At 40.2% G+C, this 26,550-nt stretch overlaps 3 protein-coding genes across 7 annotated transcripts; all 3 read right to left on the reverse strand.

The window, feature by feature from the left end:
• Positions 1 to 30: 30 nt before the first annotated feature.
• Positions 31 to 13,445, reverse strand: zgc:66447 (SLAIN motif-containing protein-like). 5 transcript variants are annotated; one of them, XM_067598970.1, is made up of 9 exons: positions 13,146 to 13,444; positions 11,951 to 12,609; positions 6,951 to 7,087; positions 5,878 to 6,000; positions 3,730 to 3,870; positions 3,206 to 3,535; positions 2,928 to 3,068; positions 1,650 to 1,947; positions 31 to 1,048 (listed from the first exon to the last, which is right to left on the reverse strand). In XM_067598970.1, exons 2-9 carry the CDS (start codon positions 12,598 to 12,600, stop codon positions 994 to 996), a joined length of 1,875 nt encoding a protein of 624 aa, XP_067455071.1. In that variant the 5' UTR covers positions 12,601 to 12,609; positions 13,146 to 13,444; the 3' UTR covers positions 31 to 993. The 5 variants fall into 5 exon arrangements, with proteins under 5 accessions (XP_067455071.1, XP_067455072.1, XP_067455069.1 ...); XM_067598971.1 differs by having other exon boundaries at positions 1,650 to 1,887; positions 2,928 to 3,071; XM_067598968.1 differs by having other exon boundaries at positions 2,928 to 3,071; positions 13,146 to 13,443.
• Positions 13,446 to 17,973: 4,528 nt separating this feature from the next.
• Positions 17,974 to 21,851, reverse strand: tmsb1 (thymosin beta 1). The gene is made up of 3 exons (XM_067598974.1): positions 21,588 to 21,851; positions 20,494 to 20,608; positions 17,974 to 18,445 (listed from the first exon to the last, which is right to left on the reverse strand). Exons 2-3 carry the CDS (start codon positions 20,594 to 20,596, stop codon positions 18,405 to 18,407), a joined length of 144 nt encoding a protein of 47 aa, XP_067455075.1. The 5' UTR covers positions 20,597 to 20,608; positions 21,588 to 21,851; the 3' UTR covers positions 17,974 to 18,404.
• A 949-nt stretch (positions 21,852 to 22,800) lies between these two features.
• LOC137189226 (solute carrier family 25 member 53-like) lies at positions 22,801 to 26,546 on the reverse strand. The gene is made up of 2 exons (XM_067598977.1): positions 25,520 to 26,546; positions 22,801 to 25,330 (listed from the first exon to the last, which is right to left on the reverse strand). Exon 2 carries the CDS (start codon positions 25,321 to 25,323, stop codon positions 24,451 to 24,453), a length of 873 nt encoding a protein of 290 aa, XP_067455078.1. The 5' UTR covers positions 25,324 to 25,330; positions 25,520 to 26,546; the 3' UTR covers positions 22,801 to 24,450.
• Between the last annotated feature and the right edge of the window lie 4 nt (positions 26,547 to 26,550).

Below are 26,550 nucleotides of genomic sequence, written 5' to 3' on the forward strand. Positions count from 1 at the left end.
TGCATATATTACAAGTGAACACACATGCAATTATAGTTTCGGGGTAGACTTTATTATTCATTTTCATTACAGCTCCCAAATTTTCAGAGGCACTCTGCATGAGGGTGCATAGCTGGCACAAGGCCTTCGTGCATAAACATTTTATTTATTACAGTGGTATCCAAAAGCAAACACTCATATCCACCATTGGATATGAAGTAAAAATGCCTGGAAAATGCAGTACGGTAACAGTACCTTTGATGACTTTAGATTACTTTTGGAATTAAAAAGAGTGTTGCAGCTGAAATGCACCTTGGCACAAACTATATTTTTCCTTTTTTATATTATTTAAGGGCAGTGTGGTTTACAGGAGTTGCATTGCTGTGTAAAAGCAAAGAGCAAAAACAAAAATACAACAAATCTAAAGATCAATTCACTATGAACCACTCAAACATTCATAAATTCAAACAGATCATTGTGGAGACACATGGAAGATTTGTCATACTGCAGTTACATAATGATGAAAGGGATAAGGAAAAACGAAACCAAGCATGCAACACTCAGCACCATCATCTAGTAGGAATTCACACAGAAAATGCACAAACCAGCAACATCTTCATTTAAATTGTCTTCATATCAATAACATCAACAGAACAAAGTAATTACAACCCTTAATATTCCAGCAGTTTCTCACAATTACCATAGAAAAATAAGTAAAATTGACACAAACAAGTCTTCTGGAAGCTCTGAGTTGGTCCATATAACAAGTGGAGTGTGCATGTGTGCCTTCGTGTCTGCCTACACATCCTCTCTGTGTGTGGGTTGACAATGTTTCATGCGAGGGAAAGAGATGAATCTTAACTACAAATCCAGTGCAGCCCAGCGATCCAGTCTGAAATGGGGAACTGAGAGGTTGTATGACACATTGGCTGTGTTCCTTGTTTCTATGAGAGGTCAATGGGGAGAGGTCACGTAAAGGTTGCAGCAGTGGACATCCTTCATCGCCGGTTAGACTCAGTAACAGCCATCTTTCCAGGATTCATCTGAGATTTTAGTCATGCCCAAAGACCTGCCAATAAAATGGAAAGTTAGTCTTTATTCACAGGAGAGGCTGTGCAGATGGTAATTCAACTACTGTGCAACACCACAACAATCATTGCTCAATAATACCACAAATATCAAATTGTGAAAGCAACTTTGCAATAATGAAAACATATTCTTCAGTTTCTCTATATTCCTTAAAAAGAGTACACCACTGATTTAGCATTGCACTGCTTTGACATCATCTAATGATGGACAGTTTAAATATAAACAATCAAAATCAATGCAGTATTTTTTATTTCACACATTCTTCATCCTTGTAGAAACCCGCCACCTATGTTACCCACGATGCAACTCAATCACTGACAGTTTGGTCAGAGATTTAGGTGTATTATGCTAGTGGTGGCTAATGTAGCCCCAAGCACAGAGGAGGAGTGGCCTACAGAGGTCTGGTAACCTCACATCTTTCTAACTCCACACCCCACGATACTTTTTATTTTCAGCCTAAACTGACACTGACTCAAGTGACATCATTTGAGTCAGCAGGACTCCCAAAAACCTCTAAACAAACCTTGATGTATAAAATAGGTGGAGTACCCTCTTTAATAGTTTTCAGTTTAAGCACTCACCTTCTTGGTGGCTGTGAAAGTTTACTCCTGGTTGATGCTGATGGAGCTGGCTGTCCTCGGCCCACTGCAGGCCTGCCTACCCCAGCAGAGGATCTCCCAGGTACATAGGCTCCACCATTAGTGGAGCCCGGGGACTGGACCCTCCGGGCCCCTCCTGCAGGAAGTGTTTGGACAACAGGCAAACCTCTGGAAGACTGACGACCAGGTGCCATGGGGCCCACAGGAGTGACAGCTTTAACTGGAGCCCGCAGGGAGAGAGGAGACTGGCCATTGTTACGCAGTCGACTACAAGCCATACCTTTAGCAGAAGAGAGGCACAGTGGTATGACTTTCTTTCAGATGAACTGGGTAATTGAATAAATATTTTTTATATATATTTTTAAAAATGCTGTAGTTTAATCAAAACCCCACGTACGAGTTGTAGGCATGCCTTTAAATTGGGAGGAGCAGAACTGGATTATCACGGACAAGTTTGGAGCAAAGTAGTGGAAAAATCCTGTAGCAGTTGACTAAAAGAGTTCTGGGTGGGGAGGGTTACCTGCAGATTACCTGGGGTATGTCAGGGAAGATGAGTGGTCAGGGAAGGGGTAGGGCAAAATTTGGGATGCTTTCTGGAACTCATTATATATATATATATATATATATTATATAGTGTGACCCATATACAGTATGAGTTAGTTAAAGATGAGGCCTTGTGCAGTTAGGGTTAGACTATCATGGCCAGATTTGTATCATCATCATCATCATCATCATTATTATTATTATTATTATTATTATTAAATTTTTGGGAGAATATCAGTGTGCAAATGTAATTTAAAGATAAAAAATTTGCATTTTTTAAAACTTTTATGAATTTAATAACATGTAAGACATATTGCAAGTTTGTGATTTAAAACAAAACAGTATATTTGCTAATGTTGCTCTTACTGTAAGTTTATACAACATTTGTTGCTTTACATTATTTTTATTATTATTACTATATATTTTGTTTAGGCATTTACATTTATATCATATTTATTCAAACAATATTCTACTACAAAATAAGTTACTCTTGTAATGTATTTTTCAATTCAAACTCTAAGATCAGCACTGAATATCTGCTGTTTGCAGCTTCAGTTAAATTGAATATGTATATCAGTCCAACCCTTCCTGCAGAAGCATTCAGGTTAAGAGGAGGTGAGGTGGTGGGGTACAAGTGACAGTATAGAGGGATATGTGCAAGGCAGATACCATTATATGAAAGGCGTGGTGTGGACCAGGTGAGGAGGGTGGGGTTACCTGTGGAGGGGGAGTGAGTCAGGTGGGACATGCGGTTGCCAGAGCTCTGGAGGTTAGCCTCCATGCTGCGGCTGTTTCTGACTGCCTCCAGGGAACGTAGGCTGGTGCGGGGGGCCAGATTAGGCATGCTGTGCCTCAACTCTTCTGGAACCACACATAGACAAGACATTTAGCAAAAACAGAATGTGTATCATCACAGCTTTAGTATCTCCGCGTTGGTCACTCTGCCCTCTCTGACCTAGTATATGAATCCTGTGTTATAACGGATTTTTGCATACCCTCACTCCTGGCAAATTTGAGCAGCTCTGCACTGGGGCCCTGAAGAGATCGTCTGGGTGTTCTTGTGCGTGGAGCCCCGAGTCGGCTGCTATATTCCTGACCGTGGTTGGAAGTGGAGGGAGACAGGCACCGGGGTGAGCCTAAGGGCGAGGGGGTGAAGCGATGCCGCCGCTGGGGCAGGGAGCAGAACTCATCCTCTTCGTCTTCTAGGCTATAGCTGTCAAATTCCTGATCGCTGTAGGTGCCACCCCGGCGCAGGGACTGCAGAGACGCTGTGGAGCTGCGGCGTGATGCAGATGCTGAGCTGGAAGCATAATCCTGCCTCAAACCTGACATCAAAAATATAAAATTAAAAAGGAAACTTGCAATATACTCAAGTAGACAGATTAATGCACTGTGGCAACTGTGCTAGTTTAGTCTCTTTTTTCATCTGCTGTCAGATAAACAGTACTCTACCTTTACAATTTGAAAACACAATCACAGCTGGTGTCTGGCACACCATGTGAACAACACCTCTACTCACTTTCTTCCTGTAGGCGAGCCATGATCTGGACATCAGTGAGATCCTGCAGCTTATATCCCATAGAGATGGAGTCATCTGATGTACTGAGCTCACTGTCTATGGAGGACTGGGAGCTCAGGGCTGAGTGCATGCTTGTCACACCTGTAAACACAGTGGGATGTTGGTTTCAAACAGCATCTTGCACATCAATAAAAGCATTACTGATCACATTTTCTGCAAGTTATTTCCACCTTTGTCAGGGAGAAACTACCGTAACTTATGTTATAAAGGCTGTAGGGCTCTCCCATAAAGGGAACAAGGTCATAATCATTAAAAAAACTATTCAGACTACAGAATGCATTTCAGTTTGTAAAAATAAACAATATTTGTGGATATCCCCTTAGGAAGGTGAAGTGAAAGGTTTTTCCTCCATTATGCATAATGACAGTGGACAGCCACATCACAGAATGATAACTAGCTCTCAAAGAAAGACTGCATAGAAGGCTCTTGATTAATGGGCCCCTTTCACACAATAAAATGACTTTAACAAATGTCAGACCAAAACCTATGTGGTAACTGAACTGATCACAAATGATTAAATGCCTTCAGGATTGGTTAGACTCTGTTCAGCAGATGACAGGGATTGATCGATCAGGTTTACATCACTGTATGATTGCTTCGAGGTGAAGCGGAGTTGCACATCAAAAAGTTTTTTTGTTTTTTTTTAAGTTGGGTACTAGAAGAAAAGCTGCTCAGTCAGTCATAACAAGCTGGAGGTGTGTGAGATATCACCCAAACCATCTCAACCACCACACACTTTGCGCTTCCTGTATCAGGATAAATTCACATTTTAGTTTTATATTTCACCTGGTGGATCGGCATTCTACGTTCATTATGTATCCGGACAATATTTGAGAATTTACTGTATGAATATAAACTATGGCTCTGTTTGCTAAAGATTAACATCTCGCTCCACCCTGACTTCACTACAGCCATGTACAGGAAGTTTACTCTAGAAGTTTTGTTTAGAAGAAGAACTGTTTGCTTATGATGCCCAGGAAAGCTGTATGCAAAAGGCTCCCCTGCCGGGCGTGTCTGTCTGACACAGTCCTAACACTCAGACTGAGACAAATAGGAAATGACAACATCATCCAGGGGCATTTAGTTATGTAAAAAGTCTGGGATTAGATAGGGTCACCGCCGCCCACAAGCAAAGCATTTTCAAGTTCATGCAAAGATTGGTTATTAATAGGGTTTGGACAACACGAGCATTGTTGGTCTTCGCACGGCGAAGGTGTTCTGAGCAGTAACAGGAGTGCAAAGTAACTGTAACAAATGCCACCACAAAGTCAAGATCAACAACGTTATACATTTCACACAGGAGGTTAGCATTGCCAAACACCTTCAATACATCAATATGCAGTGTTTTCATCCCCAGAAATACAAATCACATATACTTAACATGATTGCTGAACATCTTCCAAACTGAGCTGGTGTTGCAGATGTTTCTGCCAGGCACTCATTGTTTTCTATTCATTTTAATATAACATGAAAGTCAATTCAAAGAACAGTAAACATATTTTACTTTTGTCTTTGATAGAGCCGTATTAAAGAGGAATTTCTGTTACTATGTGACAGACAAAGTTTCTTGAATACTTAAGATAGACAATTCATCACAGTGAATAGAAAATGAGTGAAAGCTTGGACTGATTTGGAAAACCTAAAAGTTGGCTGACCAACAGCAATCTTCATAATGCAAGAAGCTGATAAATACACATTCTACTTTCCAGGATGTCCTTACGACAAGACAGTTTTAATTCATAGCACTCAAGACTGTGATTTTAGAGCCTCCTGCTAGCCAGAAACCTTGACTAATAATTGAACCTCAAATGATGTTCCCTGTGATGGATTACCATTGTCAAGCAAGTTTATTTTAACACATGATTTGGAAAATGGGTTATCAGGAACGTCAAGTATATGTGATGTACAGTAAACTGGGTAAAACATGCAAAAACACCTTAAATACTACCATTCAGATCACCAAGAGCACATGTTGTTGACGCATTAGTGCACACGCAACTGACCTACATCCTTACAATAACTGACGTCAATCCCACTGTTGTGTTGAGCAGAAAATGAGGAGCACAGTGTGTTAATGTCATGCCATACCTGAGCTGCCACAGGTTAGTAGGGATTTGTTAGTTGATTTGTGGTACCCAGGAGAGATCAGGCCTGAGCCTGCTGAGCCTGCCTCTGCTGATGGGCTGCTGTACATGTTTCTCCATCGAGACGCTGCAGAGAACAGGAGAGGACAGATTAGATCCCTGAGAAGAAAGTAGACGCTTCAAAAGGACGACATGAAGAGAAAGACATCAAGAACAGCAAAGTATGGTTGAGATGAGTGTCTCTGATCAGATGTGGTTACAGAATGTTTTGATCAAAAGCCTTATAAAGTGTGTAAAAAGTGTAATGTTCAGTGTAACAGCAGGTGTAGATGTGAATCATTCACAAAAGAGTCTTGAGGACAAGCTAATACTTGCATACCTATGTAGCAAAAAGAGGTTTCTAATTAAACAATATATTTTTATTAATTTATTTCATACATCTTTACTGCTAAACCTGTAGTATGTGCAGTTTGGCTAAAACATGCTCTGTGCCACCAGGCAGTTTTGTGGGCTGGTGCTGCCATTTAAAAAGGAGAGCTGACCCAGGGGGGAAGGTAATCCAACCCAGTCCATGACTTCATGTAGTCATTCAGCCCTGGTGTGAATAGCTTTGTTGTTCAGGTTCTGCAGTGATCAGGAAGTAGGAGCTGCTAGCAGGATAAATAATGAATGGAGTGTGTTGGATCAGACACAAACTTCTGTCCATACATACATACAGACGTACACATACACATTCACTACAAGTACATGGCCATTGTTATACGACAAAAACACACAGATGAGTGCACATGCACAGCGGAGGTGAGCAGTAAATAAGAACGCAGCACATTCACAGAAGGGGGTTAGGCTGCATCTCTAAAGCGGAAACATGTGACTTAACGACCTTTAAAAAGGGACTTTTTCATTTGGAAAGCTGTTCCTTCATTAAAGTAAATTTGTTTCTCATTTATTTGGAAAGCTGTTGCTTTATTTGTCATAGATTGCTCGGTTTAGGACAGCAGATTCATAAATACTTTGGTTAAGGCATTTCAAAGAGTTCGATGTAAACATGTACGTGTGTGTTTGTTAATTGCATACTCTGGTCCAAACGGTTGATCAGGGTCCGACACGCTATTTCTGTCTCTGGGCTGCGGTGGTCAAGAACCTGCCGACACCACTTCAAAGGAGACCCGGGGCCTGCCTCTGCTACTTGCTTTTTAGGAGACACATACAACCTGAAGAGAAAAAGGCAGACAAGAAGAAAACGTATTATTACCGAGGGAAACGGGAGCAATGACGAGGAGTAAGAAGGGATTGGGAGAGTAATACCGAGATGTGAAAACTGACGTAGGGAAAAAGCCTGAAAAAGTAAGCCTAATCTACTTTTTATTAAACATGCTTGTCAGGTGTTTGCCATTAAGCTCTGAGCAGAAGATTTGAATGAGAACAAGCTAGAGATTAGTGTTAACTACTGGCTTGTTAGGTATGTACCTAATAGTGTTGAGCATGTGGTGTACAGTGAGAATGTTTTTCACAATGCATGACTGAGCACAGGCAGAACTAACGCCCAGCCACTGAATGGTTTTCTGGCAAAAGGACAATGTGAAGCAGCAAAGACCCTACATCGTAAAAACAACCAGACTGTTTTATTTAAAGTGAATGATGTAATCAGAGCAAATACCTTAAAAAAGGCAGAATGCAACAATGGATAGACTCATACAAAAATAATACCTCTCAATCATCACTTGTGACCCACTACAAGTGTGTGGTGGTGTATGTATCTGCAGAGACCCTGCCCTCTGCCTGGATTTTCTTAATTTGCTGTGTTCAGGATGTTTCTGGGCATCAACCTTTGGGCAGTGGGTGTGCAGGCCCCAGCCAATAACGGCACGCAGGGTGTGAGGGCAGGACTCAACTTTGAATGTTGTGTTTACAAACCGCAACTGACTGACTTCTGCTTAACACATCAGGCTTCAATGACATCCTTGTGTATGTGGTGGCAGGCCACACTCAAGACTACAAACACATTAAGGCAGACACACGTGAAAACAAAACAAAAAGTCCTAAGGTGGCAAAAAATAGAAAGATTTTCAAATATAGTGGTTTCGTATGGACATGGATGGATGATCCAGCATCTAAAAAGAGAAGTCATATTACTGCATTACACTCTACTGCAAGAAGTTTTGCCCCAGTGAAGGCAAACAGCCACAAGCTTTGAACTGGTGGCCAGTCACATGGGCTGATCCTTTGAGCTGGATACACAAAAGGCCCGGACCGACTGGTTCTGGACCAATCAGCTACAAATCATCTTCCCATTGGGTGAACACAAAAGGACCCATTTACCACTGGAATAAGCAACAATACAGAGAGCAATATCCAGGTCACACATCTTGCCGCAGAGCACAGTTTCTCCTGTGGGAGAGTGGGAGGTACTTCTTATGCACATAAAACCTGTGTTTGATACCAGGTAATAAACACGCCTCCTGCTCGTTTGATCCATTCACACCAGAGTTTTGATCACAGGTTAATAAGTGGTAGTCGCCGCTTACACAAGATACAGCTCTGCCAAACTGACACCATGGTTCCATAAACGTTAATGCTACACCATAAAATTATACTTGAGCTATAATATGTGATAAAAAGGGTGGTTGACTTTCGGTTTGTTACCACCGGTTGTTACATTGTTTACGTTGGACACGCAACGCTGCAGATGGACAAATAGGTGGAGAGATTAGTGAAACCTACACACTTGTGGTGTGCTAATATATCTCTGCGATACAGGAAAGTAGCATTCATGGATGAGAGGATTAGAAGTCAACATCTATCCGTACAGTATACCTATACTTTTACAGTAATCCTATGATCATTTAAAATGAACCCTATAGTAACCCTATGGTTATTATAAAAATTGGTGTCCATTAGAGCTGCAAATGATTAGTTGATGGACAGAAAATTAATCAGCAACTATTTTGGTGATAAAACAATTGTTTAATAATTTTTTTAAAGCACAAATACCCAAAACCTACTGTTTAACTTCTCAAAAGTCTTTTCTTTGTCATATGTGATAGTAAACTGAATGTCTTTGGGTTTTGAACTGTTGGTCGGACAAAGCGAGAAATCTGAAGACATCAACTTTGACTCTAGGAAATTGTAAAATACATTTATCCCCATTTTCTGACATTTTATAGCCCAAAAGATCAAGTGATTCATTGAAAAAATAAGTGGCAGACGAATTGCTAATCAAAATAATCAGTAGTTGCAGCCAAAGTATCCATCCTTTCATTTTAAAGCTAAGCATTGACTATGTTAACAAGCATGCCCTTATTCTGAAAAAGACAATATTCCTACAAAGCTGTTTACACGGCTAATGAAAATGAATATTCCACTAATATTCTTGTTTACATGCAGAGGGTTTTCAGGGTTTCCCTCTGCTTCAGTGGGGAGGGGAATCACAAGATCTCTGCAGGCAGTGAAGTAAACCAGCGGGGAGAAAAACTAGAGTGAGCTGCTACCTGATATTTATAAGTGATACTGATATGACTGATATTATAAATTTAAAGTTACAAGCACATCCAGTACTGAGGTTGTCCCATGATTACTGCACTGCTGAGTGTTTTTGTTGCATCACACAAACAGGCAAGAGAACCATGCGCTGCAAACTGCGGTAAAAAACCCCATTTGAGACACATATTCCGAAAGCACTGTATACATGGCCAAAGAATGCTCCTAATCGGCATATCTCACGTCTTAATCGGAAAATGCTACTTTTGGAATAAGGCCTAATTTGGAATATCCAAACAGAATATGCTGCTTACATGACCTGTATCAAATTTGGAATATTGTCATAGTTGGAATAATAATGGAATATTAGTGTGCATGTAAACGTAGTCAATGTCTGATCTGTTTTTAACAGCCAGGAGCAGAATCACAGAGCCAGGTTGGAAAACTTTCACTGACACATTGAAATCAATGATGAAAAAACAGTTCTCTGTGTCAGTAGCCCCTTTTACACAGCCTGTTCAAGATGGGAATGATGCGCCGTTATTCCCCCTCTCTGTTCTGTATAAAAAGGTACGAACACGGAATAGGGGGGACACTGTTGTTCCGCCATTAACCCGGCAGCAGAGGTAATCACATTGCCGGATTAACATCTGTTTAAAAGGGACATCCAGCATGGCAGGACTACACACTAGACACCGACGCTGTTGTGTTACACGTCACACTTCTGATTCCGGAACGCTAGCATGCTATCTAAAATCACACATGAGGGCAGCTTTATGTTGGCTGTTCGGTCCAGTGCCAAGCCGGCATCATGACAGGTCTTCTTTACTGTAATATTGCGGGATATCTGTATAAAAGGGGCGAGTATGAAGTGTATACTTCAGGAGCTTTGGAGTTTAGGTCTATATGTGGAATTTCAAAGGCTGGGGGGCATCTAGCTGCTGTTTTATAAACTATAGACTTACAGTATATACACTTAAATGATACATTAAGAAACATTAACATGGCAATCTTGAATTGTAGGGTGGTAGGTCTGAAACATTGCCTGCTCACTAATAATTCTGAAGGTATTCTCTGGCTTTTCCAATCTTGATTGTGAGACATTGTGATTCTATTTTTTGTATCTTTTGTTATTTTTAATCTTGTTAAAGTTTGTGATTCATAGGATAAAATCTTTACAAGAGATCCTGGAGTTGCTCTCAATTACCTTGTTTTTGTCCCTGTTGCAGTCTGATCACAGAAGGGGGCCCCACATCACATGCTGTGCAATCCCACCCAAAGCAGTTTAGCCATGCGGCAGCATCCAGCCCAGAGCAGATCAGATTATGTCGCTGTTAGGATTACTGGATGTTTTGGCTATGATAACCTCACAAAGCACATATGGTATGGCTAATGATGTGAAACTGAAAATAATTCATGAATGGTCTGGCTGTTAAGCTTCATGGCTGAGCTGCTAAAGTAGCTATCAGGAACACAATATGGTACCTGTTTTAGCCAAGTGCACAGTATAAACAATACTCCAACATGTCGGGACTGGCTTCTGGTATAAAATTAATATTGTTTATAAGTACTACGTCTTCTATTACTTTACTGTTCCTTTAGGATAATTAAATTCTGCCAATTCAGTTGGAGAAAATTGGCAAAATTCATCTTGTTTCAAAAAACACAATAAGCTCCAACCTGACCTACCTTCAGGAATTAACTACTGCAGATATAGCTTTGTTGAACTTTAGTCCATTGTATAACAAGTCTTAGCAAATGCAGAGCTATGTGCAGTCAAGCCAATAATAATATTTCTTATTTTTATATATTTATCATTATATATGATAATAAAACCTTTATCTCAATCTCAGTAGAATAACTTCATTCAGGTATGAATAAAAAAACTTTGTATTCATCCTAACCTGCCAAACAGGTAGCAAGATATCTCATACCTGCTGTTTACCTGTCTAGAGAGCTCAGAGTCAACTGAGCCACCAGCCTCTTACTCTCATATTCACGTCAACTGCTTCTGAAATTAAACACTGCTGACTGCACTTCTTTTGCCTTTGAGTCTTTCTTGTTTCCCTTTTAATCACCCCTAACACCTAATCATTTACTCCTGGCTACAGTAAAAATTTTCTAAGTGGTGATCAAAATGTTTGCCACTTTCAAGTAGAACTTTGAAAGTACAAAAAAATTCCCCTTGAATTTGTGGAGGAGGCAAAAAAGGCAGAAACTGCCTTGGCCAAGAATTACGTCTAATTTTACATCTTAATAACCTAATGTTACATAGTCACTGCCCTGTGGGGGAGTAAAACACTTTCAAATCAGAGGTTAAAATGAAAAGGCACAAGTGACTCATCTTGCTGAAGGGGCTCTTGTACCTATACACAGGCACACATAACAGACAACAATAAGTGTGACATCCTGTAACCTGTGTGGCACAGATAAATGTCCCCTGAAACTAGAGGGCATGTGCTGCTACATATTTTGGTGTTGTGTCTCACATCCGCAACACTTTAGTTGCAGCGATTAGCTCTAGCCAGCTATGATAGAAATATATACTGGATAAACGAAACAAAAATGGGATAAGCAGTGCAGCTGATGAAACATACCAACTGTCCTCGTCCTCTACTTCTGCACACTCATCCTCCAAATCTAGGACATCCACCTCATCCAGTGCAGTTTGGTCCACCCCTGAGTCGCTCTCCGCAAGTGTCTCTGACTCATAACTTTCCTGAGAGGGGCTGTCTGGTGTCTGGCTTTGCCCCTGGGTCTGCCCTGCTCCATTGCTGCAAGTCAAGGTGAGAAAGCCCCCACATGGACCCCGATCTTCCTCTACCTCCTCTTCTTCATCCTCTTCCTCCAGTCTGTTGGCCACAGGAAGAGGGGACATCTCTTCGCCGCTGCTACTGTCCTGAGGGGGTGACAGTTCAAAGTCTCTGCTGCCCAGCTCGCCACCGTGCTCCAACCTAAGGTCACAAGTCAGCCTCTCATTGATATTGACTGCAGCTGTGAGGTTGCTGTTGCTGCTGGCTCCTCTGTGGATGATATTCTTGCTCCCCCTGTTGCGTAGTGTCTCATTCTGGACCTCCAATCTATGAACAAGCTCCTGCAGCTTTCGGACCTCCTCCAGCTCCACCCCTGCTAGGTCTTGACCCCCCTCCTCTTCCTCCTCGCACCCCGGCTTGGAGCTCTCCATGAGGCCTCTGGGACTGCCATTGTCAGGCTGGGGGACCACGCTGGCACTGTCCGGGACCACCATGCTCTGACTCTGTTGGGAGTCACAGTAACATTAACATGATGACAAAAGAGAACAACTCGATATTTCACAAGACAGAGACAATGTACTGGTTCAAGGTTGTATTGGTTCATGTTATGATGCCAAATACACTCATGGTGATTGGCAGCAACATAACACCAACTCAACACAGAGTGACCACAGCTACATTCTGATGTTATCAGTAAAATAGTCTTAAAATTGCCTTTTTTTAAAGACCTCATTAACAGTTACACCAACTAGCTCGTGTGTCAAATCATTAACTCAGCAATTTCAGCTGACAACAACCAGTATTTACATCACACCGATCACTTTTTACTCGTCGTAACATTGCTAAACTCTGCGCTTGCAAACAGCTAACGTTAGCTGCAGAGTACAGACAGACAGATGCTGTACATCATGAACTCGACCTCCGAGCTGTAAACATGTAGCTGCTGTATTGAAAGCATTATTCACTTGTACACGTATATCTGAGCACTCTTGGTTGATGTTAGCTCAAGCTAGCGTGCTATCAGCGAAAACAGTCGTACCGGTGAGTGAGCCGTGTTGTCCCAGTTGTCCCAGCGAGCTTGCCCGCGCTGCTGAAGAGCTCAAACTCCTCTCTGCAACACCGACTGCATGAATGAAGCCGCTAATTACAACCACCTGAAACGGCCCGCAGCTTGATAGTGATTGCCAAGACGCCAGGGTAACTCTCGGTTAGCTAGTGCATGTTATCTTGTTGCCTGCGCTTCACCGATAGCGTTCACCATATCGCTCGCTGCTAACTAGCTTGTTGATGGAGTTTTTAGTTAGCCCAGTGAGCAGACCTGCAGCGGTGCTCGCCCCTCCCCCCACTGGTTCTCCCGGTTAATCGGCGCCCCCTATCGGAGGCAGGTAGTACTGCTGCAACATCTTTCTGTAATCTCGATTGTAGCCATTGGGTGTCGCTGTTTACAAAATAGTGCAATACACACATCTGTATCAAAGGTGAGACGGACAGAACAGACTAGCATTCATTCCGAGTCAAGCCAGTTTTATTCACACTCACTGGCCACTTCATTAGGTACACCTGTGCAGTCTAATGCAATCCCATACAATATATATGATACAATACAATAATTTTTTGTCCACGCCATTAACATACATGGGGGGGAATTATTAGGAACACTTTTCAATATAATGCACTTCAGTCACCACCACCACCCACTATGACCTCAATAATAAACATCAGGTAGAATTTTCACCTTTCTGATAATTTCAACAAAAACTTAAAATGTATAAGCTTCGTAAATGTAGAATTTATGGCAGAGCTGTTGTATTGGTTTGCGTTAGATTGCACAGGTGTACCTAATAAAGTGGCCAGTGAGTATATAGCACCAAATCACAAGAGAAGTTATCTCAGGGCACTTTTCATATAGAGCAGGTCTAGTCCACACTCTTTAATTTACAGAGACCCAACATTCCCCCATAGGCAAGCACTTGGTAACAGTGGCGAGGAAAAACTCCCCTTTAATGAGAAGAAACCTCGAGCAGAACCAGGCTCTAGATGAGCAGCCATCTGCTTTGACCAGTTGGGTTGAGAGAGGAAGAGGGAGGGAGAGAGGGGAGAGAGAGACACAGAGAAGCACTGCAACAACAATAATAACAATTACAACAACAATAATAATAATAGAAATATGACTAATAATAATAGTAGTAGCAGTGGGCATCAAGCTGGACCAAGGGGACAGCACATGGTCCACAACTGAAGATCACCTGCAAGAAAGCAAAAAACTCCGGGGAACATGCCAAGTTAGTAACATGTATTAATGGGGCATGAATGCGTACAGATGGAGAGGGAGAGGAGGAGAGAGGAGCTCAGAGCATCATGGGAAGTTCCCCAGCAGTCTAGGTCTATAGCAGCATAACTAAGGGCTGGTCCAAGGCAAGACTGGGCCTGCCTTAACTATAAGCTTTATCAGAAAGGAAAGTTTTAAGCCTACTCTTAAACGTAGAGAGGGTGTCTGCCTCCAGGATACAAACAGAAAGATGCTTCCACAGGAGAGGAGCCTGCTCTGCCTCCCATTCTACTTTTAGAGACTCTAGTAAGCCTGCATTCTGGGAACACAGTGTTCTAGTGGGATAATATGGTACTATGTGCAGGAGCAGAGGCAGAAGTCTCAGCAGGAAAAATCTCAAAATCTTGGCAAATAACACTAAAAATATCTCCTTGATACTAGTCAAGTCATATTTTTGTTATTTTAGTTACTTTTCAGATGAAGATTTGAAACAATGGATAATATAACAAGCTTTTAAAATACAACACATTGCTAAAGATTAAATCATTGGTTTCCAACCCTTTTAACATCTTACAAAAAGCGGTGTGTAGACGGGGTCACATTTCAGATGTCTATGAGTTGTTAAGAGCTCCACCAAATAGTGATTTTTCCCTCTAAACTTCTCACATGGTTTCATTTCAATAAATGTTCAAATGATCCAATATTTCACCAAAAATCAAAGATTAGAGAAAAAGTTCAAAACTGAAATCAGATTTCAGATCAGAACTTTGCTTTTATTTATATAGCCCAATATCACAAATCACAGATTTGCCTCAGGGGGCTTTACAATCTGTGCAGCAATACAACATCCACTGTCCTTAGGAAAACCTCCCTAAAAACCCCTTTAACAGAGGGAAGTGGAAGAAACCTCAGGAAGAGCAACAGAGGAGGAATCGCTCTCCCAGGACAGACCAACATGCAATAGTTGTGTGTATAGAATAGATTGTTGAACAATAATATAGCGAACTGGGAAATGTTATTTTCCACCTTTTGTTCCTCAGGTAAACCAAATAGGAAAACAAATTGTATCTGTTTTATAGCATTAGGTCGATACTGAATAAGAGGATGCTCCTCACTGTGTATCTGGTGAAATTAGTAGTCTGAAGAGGTCAAGACTGGTGTGACACCCATTTTATTTAAATGTTCTTTGTGGTGTGTTGTATACTGACCACGATGAAGGCCGTAAGCCAAAATGCATTGGTCTCAAGTTGTTCTTGTTGTTCTTTATGCTTCAAGTTTTGAAGTAGTCTTGATCCCTTCAGACTTCTTTCCTTCTCCATGCACTTTGGAAGTAGGTGAAATTGTGCCAGAAATCCCTACTCTGTGAAAACGAACCGTAAAACGTACCAATCAGTCCAAGGTGGTGATGATTTCAGAGGTTCACAGTTAAATTGGACCCAAAGTGTTTACTCTCTGTGTTAAATAGCCTACAAGCTAGTTATATAGGCTTACTTACATATATGCTGGACTTAATGCAGCAAAAAAGTTAACAGTGTGAAAAAATGACAAACGATATTTATTACTGCACACACTTTCCCTTTGTAGTCTTTTTCAAAATGGTCAACACTGTCTTTATGCTGGACAATGTGTGGACAGGTATTGACCTAACACACAAAGACCAGGTAATGGCATTATGTTTATCATTCATATCATTAAGTTTCATTCATATCATTAAGTTTCATTCATATCATTAAGTTTCCATTTTTGTTGGACAAGTTGAACTAAAGGAAGTTGTGATGCAACTGAAAGTACCCGTATAACTTGTTTTGTGAGAGACAACAATCGTATGCCACAATGTTGACTCAAGGATAACTGGCAATAAAAATACAGATAGGACAATGAATTAGCGGTTTACCTGTGATGAGGGAATATTCCAATGAAAAACACATGTGAAAGTTTTGGATCTTTAGTATATTATGCCGGAATGGTTTTGAAGACACTAAATAAGTCTGCATATAAGTCTTATTATTCAGTTGTGTCTTCATCTGTACTTTCTCTTCTTGTGCTGCAAACTCCAGTGTATTGTCATAGTGCACAGACATGCTTGATACTGAAAGATTATTGGAAAGGGAAACGACATTTATCTAAATCTACTATTTCATTTTTTGTAGATTCAAGAAAGCTATTATTCCCTTGATAAGAAATGTATTTTTCATGATCTCTGACAGGCTTTCACACAACTGAAGAGATGTTAATAAATCTGCATAACTCTTTAGATTTTGGAGAATAAATTCCATATCGAAATCAATTAGCTAGTGTGAAGAAGAGTTTGTCTTTGCTCTCAGGTTCTTGCTTGCTGCTCTATGTGCGTGTTTCAACAGGCTTATTGTAGAAAAACACAACCTGCACATCTTAAGCAATCCACATTCATAGTGTGAGAAAACAAAACATGCTCAGCCACTGGTCCGTGTAATGCAATTCTGCCTCAAAACAGGCTTTCTAAAACATGTTCATACCACAAAGACACAGGATTTATGTGAATACGTAGCTGTTAATTACCTGCTTAAAAACAGTATTTGAAGAGGTCCTTTAGTATGGCAACTGAATTTAGATGTTAAAACTCTCTTTTCAAACACAAACCATATTTCATCTTAGCAATGTGGAATGTGTTACACCTGAAGCTGGCCCACTCCCTTTCCTACAGCAGGCTTAGACCTGTTGTGAATCTACATAGTAGAGGTTTTTTCACCGGGTGAGTGGGATTCACTCAATCATTCAAACTATATCAAACTATAGCCCACGGATAAACTGAATGTTCATGCTCACAAACTGGGATCATTAATTTATTATTCATAAATTAACTTTGGATATGGAAACTGACCTTGATTTAAGACCTTACTATACTATGCCAATCATCAAGTAACATGAGAGTGAGAGTGTCCATAACTCCATGACTACAAATATTCTGGTACCATTACTGACAATAAGTTGACTTTAGTATTATTGTGCCCTCATTGAACATGTAAATGTGGGTTATAACTGAAAGCTACAACAATTGTATGTTACTATTTTGTTTCTATATTGTGTACATTGGAGCACCGAATAAACACAATTTTGTTCTCCTTTACACAGAGGACTATGACAATAAATTCTAAGTTGAACCTTATTTTTTCTAATACTAAAAAATCTGTAAAGAAATTACTTATAAAAGATGACACCATTTTACAAATCATTTCTTCTCTTGTGGTTTTCAGTTTTATGTTGCCTTGAAGTTTCATATTTTTAGCATTAGACTGAAAATACTACATTAAATTGATTGGAGTGCTGCACAAATGACTGACACTAAATCTGAATGACTACTAAAGCAGTAATATTATACCTGACCTCTGGACTGGGGAAGAGAAATGGGGAACATGTTGCAATATCTGAGGCTGAAATCGTAACTGAGCTTCAAAGGTAAATACTTTCATTTCTGTTTGCCACTCATGGTTGAATTACTTTCACCATGCCCAGTCTACATTAGAAACAATCTTGTCCTGATCTCTTCAAATATGCTTTACATAAACAAGATGGTTTTGCAAGACAGTTGGACAAAAAAGATACACAAATGCAACTCAACTCACTTTTTTGAAACATTTGATTTTATTACAACAAAAATATCATTTTATGTGTTGTTTTTCAGAATATTTCCTGAATGGTACCATTTACAGGCATTCTTATGGTATTGTTGATAATGCAGTATCTTTGATGGATTTCCATTAATAGAAATATTTATGATTTTTCTCCTTTACTTTTAAACCTCTTGCCCTGTTAAGCCCTTTCTAAACTACATGGAATAAGAACGATAATACATATCCATTACATTAATATACTTGGGATTACAGACAGATCGTTCACCATAGCATCAGCCCAAACACCATTTCTAATCAAACATGGTGGCACGGAAAACAGAGGCAGAATCAGAGATGATGGGTCGGAATCATAATTGGAGGAAGAGCAGGAATTAACAGGGCAGGACTGAAGCAGAGGAATCATGCAGGTGTGCTTCAGTTATTTCCCTTCCTTTATGGCTTTCTTCTCCTCTTCAATTTCTGTGTGATCAAAAGAGAGACAGACAGAGACAAAGATGGTGGAGGAGATTAATATATGAATCAGTTTGGAGATCAATTATTAGTCCTTAATTGTTATCAGAACAAGAAAATATATCCAGGAGGTATAAATCTGAATACTGTGATTAGTCTTTTTGGTCAGAAAATATTAAACCGACAACCAACAACTTGTATGTTAACATATATCTTAGGCCTAGGATGTATAAAAACCAACTAATATAACTCTGTGTTTAAATATTATCATCCTATAATCATATATTTTAAACTACAACTGATATACAACAATAATCTAAGGCATCAGTGTCAAATATTCTGGCTGGTGAGTAAGATTTAACTGTGCAGCAGCTGGTGCAGCAGATGGTTGCACTCTTGAGTTTGGCTCTGTCACCAATAAGCTGCCAGAACTTCCAGTGAATGGTCAAGTCTCTCTCTCTCTCTCTCTCTCTCTCGCTCTCTCAGTTGCTCTCTAAATGATCAGGTGTGCACTGACTGGAGTGCAAATAATTAATGAGGCATTCTAGAGATTTATTTACATTCATACAAAGCTGGGAAACTTACAAGACACAAAAAAATGGTTAAAAAGAACGCTGTAAGGGCTGAGATATCTGGTATCTGGAGATAATGGTGGCTCCTTCATTTCCCATAATGCAACACTGTAGCAGAAGAATGCCTGTATGATGAATGCTCATGTCTTTCAAACAACTGAGATGAACTCAAACAGACAAACTGAGATAACTTACTATGTTCTCACATTTAGACAGAGAAACAGAAGAAGGCTGTATAGTACTCCTCATTACAAGTAAAATTCAGCAGTAAAATCTATGTATGTATCTAATGTCTGACTATGATTTCAGCAGTAATGTACAATATGAAGCCATTAAAGTAAATGTAGAGTGTGTCAGGGTGTGGCAAAGTAGTGAAAATCAATTATGAAATTTAAAAAAAGATATTAAATTAAAATAAATAATTATGATTTAGTAATAACAGTTTAAGTATGCTTATGTAACTTTTGCTGAACAGCAGCGACTGTAGCTACAAGTAAGAGTTACAGAGTAACGGTAAACGCTAAAACAGTTTAACTGTAGTTCAAGTAAAAAAGAGTCATTACTGAATGTCATACAGCAATATCTATCTAATGTTTGCTTACATTAGTTAATAATCTAACATACCAGACTAGCTTAGGCGCCAAAACCTCTGAGTGCACTGAATTGATTGAGGGTGTGGTTTATTGCTAGTGAATTTAATTGAAGGATGTCTTGCAAAAGTTCAGGTATCAGGTACAAACTGCACAGTAAAAAAAAAAACCCTTATTCTGCTATAAGCAATGTTCAACACAGGTGACTCCTTTCAATGCAACATCTCTCATGAGAAAAATCACAGTTAAAGACTCATATAAAGCCAACATGTACCTGCTTCTGTGCTAATATTGAGGGTGTTTTGCCACTGGCATATAAGTCAGAGTCAGTCAGCAGAGAGTCTCTCCCCCTCTGGAGGGAAAGGATGAGCATTTAGCCTCACTAACTTAAACTCTCCTCTTCTTGCTGTTTTATGTCACACCAGATCTGAAGTGAGACTTTTCTGTTATGTATCATCTGAACCTTTAATCAATTTCTCTATCAAGTGACTACAATTTATGCTTTTTTCCCACAGTGCTAGGTGCACGAAGCTCCACATGGCCTCTTAATCTAATATCTTTTAAAGAGACCAAGATCTCATAATAAGCATAAAAAATGTCACAAGCATCACTCTAAGATAATAGCGGACACTGTACTGCGCTTTAGGGGTGGGGATGGGGTCATGTGTTTCTTATGAACTGGTTAGAATTTAGCAGGACAAGGGCAAGCTCTCAGCTCTCAGGCGGTGTGGGTGTGTACCTGCAGATAATCAGTAATGCAATATTTGCGGTAGCCTATTGTAACGATAGGAAGGGAGGAGTTTTACTACATAGAACAAGGAGCAGAGAAAAAGGCGAAACATGTCCAAAGGTAGATTTTTCTTAAGAGCACACTTAGTTCCTCTTTAACACCTACCCTCCTTGGTTGGAAGATGGTTCTTTTCGTTTGTGCTAGTCTTCCTTAGACTTTTCTTGTTAAACTGCTGCACCTCCTGTTTGACTGGATTGTCGTCGCTCATTTTGGAAGATTTCTAAGTGGGAGAGAGAGAAAGCAAAAATGATTCAAATCAAAACAAGGAGTTTAACTATTACATAAGACAAAAGAAAATGCTAAAGAAAAGAATACTTGAGAGAGCAAACACATGATCTTATCATCATTTCATCACTCTAGATGTTGTCTGAGGTGCATGCCCGTACAGGTACACAAATAAAGCCACACCTCAGTGAAGAAAGACTGTACTGGGTTGTACTCCGGAGTTATGTAAGCCAGTCACAAGAAACAACACGCACATACTTTATAACTTGTCATCCAGCTCCAGTGTGGTGTTATGTTACACTACTGTTATTTGCAGCAATGCAGTTCGACAAGAGCACAGACAGAATTGGAAGGAAACATCCAATCTTGATGGTCTGGTCATTGTAGGGATTAGGAAAATATAAAGTACACAGCAGGGCCAATGAAACAAACATAAAGGAAGTTAGATCAGATCTGGAAAATCAAATGTTTCAGTTTTGCTGGGAGAGTGTGTGCGTGGGAAAAAAAAAAAAAAAATTCTAAAGAACTAGGACCACAGTTTTTTTTGCTTATAACACTAGGGTACATATCCACACCTACAGTTTGCACACCCTGAGTTTCAAAGGGCTGCACAGCATGTATATGAGGCGCGCTTCATATTCACATTCATCATAAGGATGTGACAGGTGAAAATACTCGGCACAGACACATTTAAGACAGGTTTAAGTGATGACAGAACAAGTTCCACATACAGTGAAGCCGCCTTGGCACTGCCAGGTATCCACACACACCTCACAGCATAACTTACTACTGTAGCATGACAGTAACTGTAGCTGCAGGCCTATAGCTGAAAGATTGCATAACACCAACAAGACTTAACTACATGGAAATAATTTCTCAAAATTAATTTTGATCTCTGTATTACTTTGCATTGCAATAATTGACAGTGATGACAATGCAAACTGCTGAAAAGAGGTAATTGAAGATCATTTTACCTGGTGCAGGGGTGCGCAGTGAGGCTGTCCTTTACAGGTGAGATGCGTCTGTGTAATCCGTGCGAAGCCAACGGTTTAAATAGACCCTACACGCCCTTCTGCACGCCGACATGGAAACCGATGCTCTGACTCTCATTGGCTCCCAAAGCTCAGATTTTAATTGGACACCCTGGATGCCTGCAGGCTGCTCTTTGGGCATGGTTACCCACTCCTGCTGTGAAATATTGTAATCATTTGTCCCTCCCTGTACCTGCGTGTAAGAATGGACTGCCGCTGTGCTGCTGATCGGCGCACTGAGCTCCCATTATAGATAATGTGGATGAGTTCATGTTTTGATTTTTAAACACAATACCATCTAGTGGACTGGTCATGACATGACATGGGTTGAAAAAAATTCCGGTAAATGGAAGAAGAACTCAGATCCTTTACTTAAGTAAAAGTACCAATACAGCAATTTAAAAATACTCCATTACAAGTAAAAGCCCTGCATGAAAAATCCTACTTAAGTAAAAGTACATAAGTATTAGCAGCAAAATGTAGTTAAAGTATTAAAGTAAAAGTAGTTGTTTGGTCCCTCTGATATATTATTAGATAATACTCAAGCATCAGCTTGTATGCAGCATCAGGTGACCCCAAAGGGTCACCAAATAAACCTGAGGGGTCATAAAATTATTAATAGGAGAGGAAAGAGGAAAAAGTCTTATATTTGGTGGATTTCAGTTCAGAAATGTTCTGATCTGAAATCTGTTTTCAGTTGTTAGACTTTTTCTCTTTTTCTCTTTGATTTTTGGTGAAATATTGGATCATTTGAACATTTATTGAAATGAAACCATGTGAGAGGTTTAGAGGGGAAAATCACTATTTGGTGGAGCTGTTAACAACTCATAGATATCTGAAATGTGACCCCGACTACACACTACTTTTTGTAAGCTGTCATATGCCAAAAAGGTTGGAAACCACTGGTTTCATCTTCAACAATGTGTTGTATCTTCATCTGAAAGTAACTAAAGCTGTCAAATAAATGTAGTGGAGTAGAAAGTACAATATTTCCCACTGAAATGTAGCGAAGTGGAAGTATAAAGTAGCATCAAATGAAAATACTCAAGTTAAGTACAAGTAACCTCAAAATTGCTCTTAAGTACAGTACTTGAGTAAATGTACTTAGTTACTTTCCACCTCTGGAAAACAGCAAGCACACCATAGCAACTGCATGACTTAAAAGTTTAATTATACACTTTGAGAAAAAAGTCTGTATCTTGAAACGATTATTCTTATGTCATATATTTTCACAGCTATATGTTGAGGTAACAGACAGTCAATGGACATTTTATACATTCATACACATACAGTTTAATATAATGGGCTACATTGTGAATAATAAGGCCGCAGTCTGTCCCACACACATGGGAGAGAGGCAGGGTACACCCCAGATGGGTTGGCGTTGTATCACAGTGCTATATAGCAATTTACCTTCTGATTATCCTAACCTGCATGGACAACTGCATAGACAGGGATAGTACATGCAGACTTCACACAGAAAGGCCCCACCTGGTCGGAGGATTCTTCTTGCTGTGACACAACAGTGCTGATCACTGAGCCACTGTGCTGCCAGAACTCATTTGTTCCACCTATTTAATATATATGTAATATCTATATCATACAGCAAAAGAACATAACATAGTGACAATATACCTTGAACATGCATTCATCTCCTTAATGCACTTAAAGGGGTACTCCAGTGATTTAGTATTGCACTTCCATCAACAAATCTAAGCTGCAGAGTATGAAATTGCAACATCACTGGTTCAAGTCCAGCTGGTGACATTTGTTGGATGTCATCCCTCATCTCTTAAGACTCATTTCTCTACTTTCTATTATGATAATAAAGCCAAAATGACCACAAATACTCAAAAAAAGACAACTCCTCCATAGCTACATGGGGCATTATACTACAACCGTATTCACAAGTTGAGTAGTACTTCCCATGATGTGTAAACTGACTGATGAGATAAAACAGTAAAAATAATGCAAAGTACCTGAGATTCACCAGCACCATATTTATACTTCCAGTGCGCAAACAACTTTGGCTAGTAATAAATACTCACATACCACTTTGGAGATTGGGGTTCAAGTACTGGCAGTGGTGTCTTTAACCTGGTTGCGCATTATAACGCACAAAATTGGCAGCATTTGTTGGTTTGAACCAGATAATGGACCATGTCCTTATGGCAGCAACAGGACTTCCACAGACATTTTGACATGTCCCAGGAGGAAAAGCAGGTTAGAAGGCAGAAAATAAATCCAGCTAAATAGGCGGGGGAAAAAAAGCATAAGACTGGTGGAAAAAGCATTTCATTTCGGACTGTTGAGTCACTCTTGGTTGAGTGGAGCTTCAGTGGCACTGTAAACTAGTTCAATACACATTCACTTAATTAATAATATTCTTTGAAACAGGTGTACATAATAAAATCAGTGGTTGCTGAACTGAATACTGCTTCAGTTTCAGGGTCCTGGTTATTGTGTATACTGTCTCACTGTAACATTATTATTGCTTACCGGGAGATACTATAGATCAGAGTCATTGTGAGTGTTATTAGTAACACATGAGCTTTGCCTATGATGACAAGTCAAACTGTGTTGTGAATTCAGGCTGCTGCTGAAGCTGCCTGTTTGCAGTTGTGAATGCATTAGAGGAGCAACATGGCTTTTCACTCACCAAGAAAATGGTGAGAGTTAGAAGTGATGATTAAAACCATACAAGGCAAAAAATGAATTTCTGCATCACATAAAATCCAGGTAAAATAGTTGCACTGTTTTCTAGATAAACAAATAATAAAAACAAACTATTGTCAGCTGTGTCTTTTTAGCTCGAATGTTTCTTCTGCTTGTCATAGATGGCTGTGGTGATTCCCCATGTGATACATGATCTCAGAATAACCAAGGATCCACCTCGGTACAGCAGAGCCACACTTCGCTGTCGGGATTCCCACAGCACCTTCCAACAAGCCATGACCCCCTTCACCTCCCCTCCCACCTGTGCCTGCATGTTTGCCACTAGCACAGACAGTGGGTACAGTGCCAGGCTGACTGCCATGGAGGTAAACGTCCCAGACATGAAGGAGGAGACCACCGGAGAGAGCCCCTGTCCGGCCACAGCAGCACACACAGGCCCTTTCATGCCAAAGTAAAGGGAGCTGCCCAGGGCGTTACGGGCTGTAATGGGCAGGAGGGCTCTGTAATACCCTAAGGCCAGCCTCTGTGCCTTAAGCCTGACAAGAACGCTCTTCAGGGTTGGTAGATGACGGTCATTCTGGCTGTTCTGCAACACATTCTGGATGCGCTCAAAGGGGGTAAAGACCACAGCTTCTACCATACCTGCACCAAACCCAGCCAAAGCAGGCAGGGCAGAGGTGGAGATGACACTGGGGGATGACAGGGAGAGATGGCGGAGGAGGGTGTCCTGTAGGCCAAAGAGCAGTGTGCCATTCAGCGTCCTCATCAGTAACGGCGGGATCACACCCCTGTAGAGCTTTACAGGTCCCTCTTTGTAGAGCTGTCCCACTGCCCGGTGAATGGGGGTGTTGTGGATTTGTTGACGGAAAACAGTCTTGTAGACAGGGAAGACGATGACGGTGGACAGAAAGACGGAGAACCCTCCATACAAGTAGCTGTGGAAAGGAACCATTGAGTCCTTAAGACTCTCGTCACCTTTTTCATTGTCAGGACTTCCTGCCATTGTTGAGCTGAGAAAAATGACACAACAAAGGGTTTTCAGACTAACCTGGGTCAGCTGAGCCCTGATCCCAGACACACTTATGAAATTAAAACAAAACTCAGTGGAACAATAATCACTGCTAACCAAACTTGCATGACATAAATTCATTTGTGTTATCATAAACATTTAAATCAAACCAGGGGAGAAATTTACTCACTCGAATTGTAAATTGTCACCAGGCAGCAAAAGCTCAGCGTCTTCTTTAATGGTCCGTCGTTGACTGTCAGTCTTCAATTGCTAGAATTTGAATGCAGATTTGTTTTCCACGTCTGAACGTGAATTTCTTGTTATTCGTCCAATTAAGGCGGAATTGCGTTTTCCCTCCCTTCTCAACCCGAATATAAAAGAGAAACAGAAACTGTCACATCTGGTCAGGTCGACGTGCTATCATGTCAGGGTGACATGGTGTTCTGAACATCATCTGCCGATGTTTTCTGTCGTCCCGCCCCTTCCATAATACCCCTTGGTTAAGACGGGCTACGCTACGTGGTCGCTGATTGGTTGTTTCGTCCATCAATCAAAGTCTTGCTTGAGCAGGGGTGCGTTCAATCTGAAAATTTACCAGATGTTTACAGTGCTAATGCAAATGATTGATGACGTGGTGAAATAATTTTATTTAATAAAAATTATAAAAAATGGAGAAGCTAAACTCAGCATTAATTTGACTTGATTGCTTGAAGAATATTTAAAATGTTTGCTCTATTGTCAAAATGGTTGCTGATTACTTTTGTCGATTGACTGATTGATAACCTGATAATCGTTGCAGCTTTATTTGACATTATATACCAAAGCAATTGGTCAAGATCTTAACTGACAGATTAATTCATAATGAGAATAACAAGTCCTATTTAAAACTGTTGCTGAATTAGTTACCTATTCATGAGTTAATCATTATTGTTTAAGGACTTTATTGGAATGTTTTTTTTTGCCCCCCGGGGTTACAGTGGGGAATGTGAATGTTTTATTTCATTATGTTTTATTTTATTATATTTTGTGTCATCATTGCAATGATTATTGCTCTGCTTTCCTTTGGAAATAAAAACAAATGATAACAATATATATATACATAAAATAAATGTATTCAGTGTCCTCTATAGTAACTACAGCTCCAGTGTCATGTTTAATGTTTCAATATTCAACTTATAGGCATTTATCTACACAAATCATAGGGCTAATATGCATTAATAC

Source organism: Thunnus thynnus, chromosome 9 (genome assembly GCF_963924715.1).
Source record: "Thunnus thynnus chromosome 9, fThuThy2.1, whole genome shotgun sequence".
NCBI classification, from domain to species: domain Eukaryota; kingdom Metazoa; phylum Chordata; class Actinopteri; order Scombriformes; family Scombridae; genus Thunnus; species Thunnus thynnus.